Source organism: Mesitornis unicolor, unplaced genomic scaffold (assembly GCF_000695765.1).
Source record: "Mesitornis unicolor isolate BGI_N332 unplaced genomic scaffold, ASM69576v1 scaffold13329, whole genome shotgun sequence".
Lineage (NCBI taxonomy): Eukaryota > Metazoa > Chordata > Aves > Mesitornithiformes > Mesitornithidae > Mesitornis > Mesitornis unicolor.
The window spans coordinates 24,985-35,894 of record NW_010206623.1 but is presented as its reverse complement, the minus strand read 5'-3'; the positions used below and the strand labels follow the sequence as shown (position 1 = coordinate 35,894).

At 34.8% G+C, this 10,910-nt stretch overlaps 1 protein-coding gene across 1 annotated transcript in view; it reads right to left on the bottom strand.

The window, feature by feature from the left end:
• Nucleotides 1-10,910, bottom strand: part of NEK10 (NIMA-related kinase 10) — a gene marked incomplete at its 3' end in the record, with an annotated part of 14,277 nt that overhangs the window by 3,229 nt on the left and 138 nt on the right. Inside the window, exons 2-12 of the mRNA XM_010191840.1 lie at nucleotides 10,579-10,639; nucleotides 9,469-9,599; nucleotides 8,933-9,031; nucleotides 6,834-6,918; nucleotides 6,040-6,081; nucleotides 5,218-5,296; nucleotides 4,812-4,879; nucleotides 3,644-3,723; nucleotides 2,374-2,460; nucleotides 507-731; nucleotides 1-6 (exon numbers count right to left, since the gene is read on the bottom strand). The exon at nucleotides 1-6 is cut by the window's left edge and continues 155 nt beyond it. Coding sequence (XP_010190142.1) covers nucleotides 1-6; nucleotides 507-731; nucleotides 2,374-2,460; nucleotides 3,644-3,723; nucleotides 4,812-4,879; nucleotides 5,218-5,296; nucleotides 6,040-6,081; nucleotides 6,834-6,918; nucleotides 8,933-9,031; nucleotides 9,469-9,599; nucleotides 10,579-10,639 — 963 coding nt within the window. The remainder of the gene's footprint in view (nucleotides 7-506; nucleotides 732-2,373; nucleotides 2,461-3,643; nucleotides 3,724-4,811; nucleotides 4,880-5,217; nucleotides 5,297-6,039; nucleotides 6,082-6,833; nucleotides 6,919-8,932; nucleotides 9,032-9,468; nucleotides 9,600-10,578; nucleotides 10,640-10,910) is intronic.

The following is a 10,910-nucleotide window of genomic DNA, read 5'->3' as shown; positions in this document are numbered from 1 at the left end:
CTTTCCCTAAAAAAAAATTCAAAAAAATAAAAATCAAGTTTCAGTGCAAAAAAATGGCTAACATGTCTTTGTTAACCACTTCTAAAGTTCTGAAAATCTGTATGTTTTTCACTAAATAAGCTAATACACTTTGAAAAACAAAACAAGCCTTTAAACAGAAAAATCCTTTACCACATTCATCGATTACATTCACAATTCTAGTTCCGTAAATAAGTGTCTAATTAATAGGGAAACTAAGTAGATAGTAATGACATATTTATAACCTATTCACTATTTAGTTTATACCCTGAAAATATGAAAAACATTAAGATAACAATGAAATATGCATAGCTGAAAAAAATACTGCTTATTCGTTATGTTCTAAATAGCATTTTAATTTCTGCAGATATCATATAGAGCTGAACAAAACAAAGACGGCATTTGATAAAACAGGGCTTGGTCAAATATACCTTAAAATATGAAACAATCTCATCTAATGGCCACAAGGTTGAGGACTGAAAACCTACCCCTGCAATATATGAAGGAGTTGCTTGATTCCACCCCAGATCCGGATTTCCGCACTAGTCTCGGGGTCTTCACAAACCTGTACCAGAATCCAAACTATACTCCATAGAAGTTTGATATGATCAGAATGGAGTAAACTGAGCAAGACTGGAACTCCTTCATACATTTTTATTTGATCTTTGACTTGTGATTCTGCACAGAGGAGACGCAGCAACTCAGCTGTGAGCCTAAAAAAAATCAGTAAGAAATTTTAACAGTAACTCCATCATTACTTTTATTGTTAGCAAAGAGGAAAAAACACAGCAAGTGTTTAAGAAAGAACGGAGACCTCCTATAATAAAAAGTTGTTAAAGTAAACTGCTTAAAGTCACCGTAAACTGGTTAACGTCATTGTTTAAAAATACAAAAAGAAGGTCCCAGTTCTCATAAGTGATGAAATTGAATTTACAGAGTTTGACTGTCAGCATAGGCAGGCAAACATACACAGCCAAGGTGGAGGTGGTCAGGTGGACTGCAGTCATCCATGCTACTACCTTCTTGTTAATGGTATTAGTACTACAAGTGACACTGACTGCATGAACATGTAAAGTCCACCTGTGGAATTAGAATAACTCCACAAATATTCATGATTCTTCTCCAGTACGGTTTCAATATTACATTTACAAAAGAGATTGAATATATCATTTACAAATGCTACACTAGTTTTTAATTAACTTTACTCGAATTAAGGTGGACTTTCCATAAAAAATATAGAATCATAGAATGGTTTGGGTTGGAAGAGACGTTAAAGTTCATCTGGTCCATCCCCACTGCCATGAGCAGGGACACCTCCCACTAGACCAGTTTGCTCAAAGCCCTGTCCAACCTGGCCTTGAACACTTCCAGGAAGGTGACATCCACAACTTTCCCGGGCAACCTGTTCCAGTGTCTCACTACTCTCAGAGTAAAGAGTTTCTTCCTAATATCTAATCTAAATCTACCCTCTTTCAGTTTAAAACCATTACCCCTCATCCTATCACTACACGCCCTCATAAAAAGTCACTCTTCAGCTTTCCTGTAGGCCCTTTCAGGTACTGGAAGGCTGCGATAAGGTCTCCCCAGAGCCTTCTCTTCTCCAGGCTGAAAAACCTCAACTCTTTCAGCCTGTCTTTTTAGGACAGGTGCTCCAGCCCCCTGATCATCTTCAAGGCCCTTCTCTGGACTTTTCCACTTGAAGAAAAAAAGCTGCATGTGTGATTGTTGAAACATATGAGTTTATAGTTATATATGAATTTAAAGTTTATTCTTAACTAGCATTGAACTTCACCAAAAATATCAAATTTGAGAGTATTTTTGAGGTTTCTTACTGAGATGCAGATATGCAGATATGCAACTAGTAGATTTAGCTGAGATGAAAGAAAAGACATTTGAAGAACTGAAGAAACCTTTATGTTTTTTTGATTGAGAGATGTGGGGTCTGACTGCCTCTGGCACAAACTACAGCAGCTATTTGTCTTGCAATATTTTACTAGTTTATACTGGGCATTCCAGGAACTGTCAGGGTTCAGTGTGCTTTCCATCTAACCACTCAGGTCTGCCAGGAACAAAGGGGAGATATTCCAAGAAACATGATTGCTCTCACTTTATTGTAACACTGCAATTTTTTTGCACTGCACTGCACACCATCAGTGGAGAGAGAGGAGACAGCTTATAACAAAACTACTAGAAAAGCTTTTGCTCTATCAATATCTGACTAAAAACATAGAGGCATCAGAACTTCACCTTGAGTATATGGAAATGGCACATTATCTAATTCCTCTAAATAACATGTCCTTAAATGAAAAAGTCAAAATAGATTTTAACACAAGTAATCTACAAGCAAAGTCTCACCTTTTAGAAAGCAAATCGTATTCATGTAATATCACCAGCAAGTTCTCAACAATGGTGAGCTCACTTATCTTCTCCCTACATTCTGGACTACAAATTGATTATTCCTGGCATTTATATCAAATTAAATTATATTTAAAAACACATTGCTCTTTAGCCTCCCTCCTTATACATTTTACCAATTATATTTTTCCTCAAGTTTTATGTAATAGTATCATATTGTGCAGACAAATATTTAAAGCCACAAAAATTTGCTGGGTCAAGAGTGACATTGCAACAATTTCCAACTTCCGCAGGACAAATTAAAAAAGTAAATGTGAATGCATAAAAATAAAGACACACAGGTATCTCATTTGTTTCGTACTAGAAATTAAGCAAGTGAGGCATAATTTTAGGATCAAATACAATTTCCATGATTTGTAATTTACTCCAAATTCCAAAATCCCAATTTGTAATATACTCCAAACACTTTCTTGCCCAGTCCAAATGTAACACATTCAATTCCGTGAAGAAAGTTAAATGGAAGTTGAAAATGTATACAGAGCATCATTTAAACTAATAATGAATTAAAAAAAATAAAGTGAAATAGAATGAAAGGTAAAATCCAGACACAGTAAATAAATTTCTACTGATCTCAAGGAATTGTATCTATTCTCTTCAGTTTTGTAATTTTGTTTATAATTCTTCATTTAAAGCACAAAATTGTTATACAAGTCTGGAAGTCAGCAGAACAATAATGTAGAAACAGCACCTTTTCTTCTCTAAAACTATTAAGGATGAAAGATGCTTCCTTTTGTTTTTCTTCTCTCCACATCAGGAAAAAAAAATAAGTCTTATCCTTATTTAAAACAGTCATTAATGAAGACAGGATGCATATACATGGATTTGAATGTATGCATTCATCATTTAATACACTGAACAATATTCTTGTTGGTTATTGTGAGGCACTGTTAAATTAAGCTCAGCACAGGAGATTTTTATATGCATGAAGTTGGTAAGAATTCCAGAATCCTGCACAGGGATTACAAGGAGAGATTCTGTTACTTCAGTTTTACAAAGTTCTCCACATGAGCAAGAAGTCTGCTGCAAGGATCAAAGTTTCTACATAGTTTCTATTGCTTCAATATAAAATTTAACACACTTCATAGACCTCCACAGAACAAGGCCTCACATAAAAAAAAAAGTCTTTCACATAAACAGCAGTTTTAACATTGTGTCAAGAGATAACATTAAAATGTTTATTATGAACTTCAGCACATCAAGTTGAACCTACCTTTCTGCTAGGCTAGTCAGAGCAAGGAGGGCACCCAAAAGCACATTGCTGTCTCTGGCAGATAACAAATTTACTAAGGTCTGGAAATTGAAACACGAAACAAGATAAAAAAATACAAATTATATTATTTTCCTTTATGACTCAAACACATAAAAAGTTATTTACTGAAAAATCAAAATTAAGGTACCAAATCCTTACATAATACACTAAAAGTCTTAGGTACATTTAAAGTACACTTTAACTACACCTAAGGTCTTAGAATACACCCAGTCTTAGGACACACCAGGACGCTTCTTTACAAACTATAATTAGCATCTCTCTTTACTGCTAAAGAATCTGTCCAACTTATTAAACAATTGTAAAAATCTGTTTCAGTGTAAAACAGTTCAGAACTCTAAATCAAGGCCTCCTGAAGCACAAATTTAATTTTCAGCTTATATTTAAGCAATGCAGAATGTAATTTATGGCTCTGAATATATTCTGTTAATGATTTACGTCAAAGTAAACTTCATATTTGTCTAGATTCTCTAAAAATGTTTTCCATTACTATCTTTTGTGCTATCCATTACTAGCTATTGTGATTACTATCACAATTGTCAGTGTTTTAATGCAGCATAATAGAATCACAAAGCACTAAGTTCTACTGATCTTGATCTCTCCTGGTTCTCAGTTTGGCCACAAATAAGGAATGGTTAAGTATAAATCCTTTAGCAAGGGATGCCTAGGTCATCACTGTTTAGGTTGACACTGTTCCATTTAGACACAGAATATTTTATAAGTGAAAAATCATAGCAGAAATTTATATTAAAAATATAAATAAAAATATATTTACATTTTTAAATTATTCAAAACCATCTATATCATAGTAACATGTAGCTCAGGACAGCATAAACATGAGTACTAATTTTTACATGAATGAGTTTAGTCCAAACATTTAAGATCTATTTATCACATACAACCAGTAACCAAGTATTATGCCAACTAACATACAAAAAATAATATTTATGATACTACTAATACATCTGTAAAACACAGAACTGAGATTATCTCACTTTACAAGCTTGACAAGGTAAGGAGACTACTCCCACCTAGGTCAGATCTGAAAAGCATAAGTCATTTCAGTTAAGTAGCTAATTGGTTATGATTAGCAATTTTATAAAGCACTTACTTTATGTACTCCACTTGCTATAACCCACTCTCTTTGATCTCTGACAGCAGCAAGCTTTTGAAAAATGTCTATGGAACAAAGGAAGTCACATAAATTGAAGATTTACCACCTAATAATTTTCATTTTACTAAGCAGACAATAACGCAAAACACTAGATAAGCTCTTTGAACCATGACTAGCTCATTTTTCTCTGTTATTTCAGTGTATAAAGTGGTATTAATTTCTTAAAGAAATAATACTTATGTACAAAACCAAGATGTGTTTTTTCACAGCAATTTCTATTTTTACTTGTGTGATGATGTCTACAATGAATCTAGTGCTATCTTACTTAATGACCATCTCAAGTATTTTAAAGTTTTTAAGCTTCACACAAGAAGATATGTTTCCTTATAATTATAATGCTTACAAGTCATGTTGACCAACTTCTCTACATTATGCTGTTCTTCTCCGTAATCAAGATAGCCATTTGTTACTGTGTCCATATACTACAAGTACAGGGGGTGGGGGGAAAAAAGGATACCATTAAAAACAAATTCATAAACCTAGAGCGTTATACATAGAAATAGCCTGTAGGCGGAGCATCTGCTTCACGAAAAAGGTAAGTCAGCAACTGCCTGCATAGTTTTGCGGTACAACTTTTCAGGGAACAGAAGAACTTGGCAGCACAAGAACTCAAAAAGCAAATGTAAAGTTCCACAAGAGGGAAACCCACTGCAGGCTATCAAATACAAGGCCTCTACTTCTAAGCCCAAAATTTCCTTCTTTGCAAGCTGCTAGAGCTTCATATGGGTTTACTGGGGAATTATAACCTCAAGTTTCTGCTCTCAGACTTTTCCCTCAGCACCTATTAGTGGCCACTACTTGAAACAGCCAGATAGATCTTCAGTCCACACAGCTGACAGGCTCAGACTCTACAAAACCTCCACAACTGCAAGGGGAGGATTCTGTTTCTCTTTTCTCTGACATAGCCAACTGGTGGGAAATGGTGCTCCATCTTTTTTAATAACCCTAATAACTACCTGGTCAAACAAATTTTTCCAGAAAGTAGGAAAAGCTAGCTGCTTTGTGCACTAGCAGAAAAAAACCACACCAACTGCTTATGAGCAAAGAGAGGAATAGACTCACTTATTTCCATAATCCAAGAATATGCCTACATTGCTTTTTAAGGTGTATTTCATAATAAACTGACATGCAACATAATGGACACATGTACTATGAGGAATTCTACCTGAGCAAGATTTTCAATCCCACCCAAGCTGTGGAGCATTTCCTAAAAGAAAATTTAAAAATTAAAAAAAAATAGTCAAAATACAGAAAACACTAGAATAAGAGAACACTAGAATATAAATGCTGTTTATTCTGAAAGTTGAGAAACCTCAACTACAGTTGTTGAAGTCAGTAGGCTCCGGAGATATTTAGCACCTTCAGAGTTCAGAATTACTTAAACAGATAAATAAAAACACAGAAGTGAAATATTGAAGGTTCTAAAACTGGAAAAACAGTATAAGCTTTGGAACACACAAACAAGAAGCACACAAAAACAAGTATCTTAACAGATGTCTGAGGCTTAGTCTGACAAAAAACAACTATAACAGCCAGAATAAAATTAAGAGCTAGTGGTTTGTAGTTCAGAGCATTGGGCTGCTTTGAGGAATAGGCAGTTTCCGGTTTTCTTCACTCACTACATTCTGGGAATTTTAGATCTCTAGATGGGTGAAGTCAAGTTTAGGGCTCAGACCAATGAGCAAGTCATCTGTTACAGAGAAGTATAGGTTCTTTGTTAGGGTTAACAACAGACACTACATAAGAAATATCAGAATTTAAGTTATGCAGTAACAGTACAAATTCACTCTTGGAATCTGTTTGCAAATCACATTTTCATATATAGACTTATAGGTGCATACATATAATAAGAATGCATCCACAAGAATGCACGTTTATACACCTGCACCAACACAACTCATATGTATGATGCTTATATGGATTCTCCAGTCCAAGCAAGAAACATTTTGACATACTGACCTGATAGCATGGATCCCTTATTAATAGCCTCAGGCAGATTAATACTCTCAGAAAATGGATAGATGGAGCTTGATCAACCCACTCTCTGTAAAAGAAATACTGAAAACATTAAACAAATACAACAGAAGAAGTGTCAAAACACTTAAACACTTTGACTCAGGAATCAATCAACTAGAAGATTAGTCACCTACAACAGCTGCACAAAATACTATACTATAGAACTTTTAATATCATTTATATTCAAACACAGTAACAGCTTTAAAGTAATTTATTTCATTACATGAACATTGCTAGCTATCATTTATTGAACTGAGGCAGGAAAGTACATGCTCAGCTTTAAGCACAAACTGATCATGCTTTGATACATTTACTTTAAGTGTTTGGATCAAGGCCCAAAAGGGGAAAATCACTGAGAAACCACATATCAAACTTCAGTGCACAAAATACACTTATGTAAAAATATAGGTGGTACAGAAGTAAAAATAGCTAGATTTGAAATAGTTTTTTGAATCATCATAATCTATCCTGGGTTTTAAAAACTCTTAACACTACAAGTCCTTGGAATAATTTGTTATATAGTTTAAATGTTCTTGATACAGGATTATACTTCCAAATAGAACGCCCCTTTCTATATTTTTCCACACAATTCCCCAGCATGAGACTTCGTAGAAAACACAACTTAGATTTGCACAAAAGCATCCAAAGGCAGTAATTCTGCATAAAATATCAGTAATGGAATCACTATTTCCATTGTCTGTTGCAGGTATATATCCCCACTTTCCTATTTAAAATAAACCTAAAATTGGGCACCTTTGTGGTGGTTATTTGTTGTGGTTTTAACTGAGAGGACAGAATCTGTGGTATCTGGGCAAGTTTCCAAGAAACGGAAGAAGTTTACGGGATGTGGCAGTTCTCTTCCCATTTTATCATTTACTGTTTTGAATGATGCCAGTGGCTAAAAATACTTTTATAAAAATAAATATTTTACAAATAGATACTAACAAAATTTCAGCCCTTCGATGCCACTATTCTGCCCAAAGTAATACTATTTTTCATTATGCTTCCATAATTGGCCACTTCAGAACAGCACGAAACTTTCATGAAGAGAAAACAGCAACCACACACTGGTAGGCAAAATCTGTAGGTCTGAAAGCTCACGTGTACCAGGGCTTTAAAAAGGAAAAATACAACACACCGCAGTGGTGTATAGTAAAGTGGCCTGAAGATCATCACCACAGTGGTTCTACAAAGTTATTGTTTATAAAAAGCTTTGACTCTTCACATAAGTTAGTTTCTTTAACGGAGCAACACATCTGTCACATTTCCAAGCAGGGACAGTAATTCTCCAAACCTGGTTAACATTTAAGGGCCTCTTCTACTATAGCTACATTTACAGTACACATTACTAGATGCCCCAGTGTATATCCAGCATATTCCAGCAGGACTTTTTCTGCCTGCTTAGCTATACTCGTTATCCAAACTACTTAAGCGAAGATGATCACACCTTTCTTGTCAACAGAAGTACCTCCAATCAGGACTTCTGCTGATGCACTATTGCCAGTAAGTGGGTGTGATTTCTTCTTGCACTCCAACAAACAAATTTATGTCAGCAAAAAGATGTAATGCAGATAAGCGTGACAGTGTCTAAGGCTCTGACACAATGCAATGGCAGTAGTTCCAAAGAGAGGACACCATCACAACCATAGTAGAATATTTATAAAGGGCAACTAAATCACATCTGTAACTGCATTTACCTTATGGGTTTTACATACCTACTAATACACGTTTGTTTCATTAACCTTACCCAGGTGCTTTCATCTATAATAGGAGGATGGTTTTGCTATATCATCATCAACAATAAGTACCAAAGGGAAAAAAAAATACGAGTTAGGTATGGCACAACGTCCCACTAACCCAAGCATTCAGTCTTCAATGCCAGTACAGAAGTGATTGTTTAAAACTCAGATTATGCAGAGATGCGAAGCTGGCAGTTTCCACAAAGAGGTCTATTGTTGAAACATTATCCATGCATCTTGGTTCTTTGCTTAAGGCAAGAAAGAGTGACCCTCCTTGGATATGAATGTGTCCAATATACTGACCTGCAGGTAAGTCTGTTCTTAACTAAAGCTGTAAAGATTTCTTGAAACATCTTATGTTTGGGATGTTTGCTAAAATTTCTCTCATTCTTGTAGGTCACACTAATAAGGGGAAAAAAAAGAAAAATGCTAAATTGCTGATTATCTTGCCACAACATAATTTAAGATTTCCAAAACTTAACAATAGCAAGAAAAATTAAGAAATGTCATATCAGTAGTTACAATGGAGTAACACACCTTCAGAGATTAACAGCATAGAGGAACAGTCTGTCTCATGCATATTTTGGGATTACTATAATGGTATAATATGAGCTTTCCAAATAAAGAAATCATTTATTTCAACTGACTGTATTAACTCTCAAGAGTACACTCTGCTGAGTGGGAGCATGTGTCTGAAACTTACAATGGCAGGAACATTCACAGCTTTAGAAAGTTAAAAATATCTAATTTATAAATGCCTTCAAAACCTCAAAAAGCTTAAGAGACATAAAGATGTTCACAGATACAACATCATTATATTAGCTTTTTTTTTTTTTTACCTAAAGTTTTCAAGCTCAATGGCTTCTGTTGATTCTTGCCATTGACCATGGGGTTTTTGTTCAGTGCTTTTGACATGTTGCCGAGCTCTTGTCACATTGGTTTGACCACTTTCAAAATGTATAGCTGGAAGCTAAGGAGTAAGGGGATAGTACTTATGAGTCAAAAACCGCATTTTAAGCTTTATAAGAATACTACCAAGTAAAGGTATCTTTTCTCAAGTTCTGACTTGACTTTTGGACCTATAATCTGCCATTATGAAAAGTACACACACACCATGCAAAGCAATACTGATGTAGTAGAAAACTGATGTAAAGCAAGGCTGGAAAACAAGTACATGGAGATATATAAAATGTGAAGAATGGTGTCTTAAAATTTACAGTAGTAAAGCTCAGTAGAATCTGCAACACATGCTCATTATCTATGTTCCTTACCACTCCCACTTCTACAATTGCACCACCTTCATATTCTTTCTGGGCTATAGAACTCAAGATGTTTCAGCTTTCTGCTCAAAAGCAATTCCATGCCTCTATCCAGGAAGGAGGAGCATAAGTTTTATCTCGGATGATTCTCTAAATAATTTTGTCATATCTTCTATGTAACAGAAAGGGAGAAATTGCTCTGGCATTCCAAGAACTCACACCCAACATCATTTGCTTCAAATGCCAAACACAAGCTTCACTAAATGACTTGAGGTGAAGGAGATTATACTGTATCCTATAAGTTATGTGCATTGATATTTATGTCTTAATTTTTTTTTAGCTGAAGTGCTAGTCTCAAGACATAAATAGTTTATGGTTAAAATGCTGATTTTTTTTTCATATATTCTTTACCACTCTTCATCATGTTTTAAGTATTACATTTCTAAGCCAACATACTCATGACATTGTGGAATGGCATGCAAGAAAACAAATCTGTTAGGATATTTGACTATATGCAACATTAAAAAAAAAAGCAACAGCACATCCACTACACAAGATTTTGCTTAACATGTTTAATTATAAGGGAACACAATATCCTAAGTATCTGCCACAACCCATAATCACCATCACTTATAATTATACAATTATATGTGTAATAGTTCTCAGAAAAAAACAGTTATTGAAAAATACCTGTTGGTTGCTTGACTGAACATTTAAGAGAGACTGAAGTCTTTTAAGATCAGAATAATCCCTAAGACAAAACACAATAGCATAAAAACTATGTGTTAATAGTTACATTAGAGTACTTCTGTAAGAGCAAAGAATGTCAACAGGCAACAATGCTACTGACAGAAAATAAAGTTCTCTAGTGTTGCCCAGTGTCCCCATTTTGTATAGAGAATTTATAGCTTCTCCAGAATGCCTTAAATCAACAAAGGTGTAAATAAACTTTGTGACCAGAGTAACAGTTGTTATGTTTATACTGCATTTCAAAATTCTTTGGCAGCTAGTGCAAATCCCAC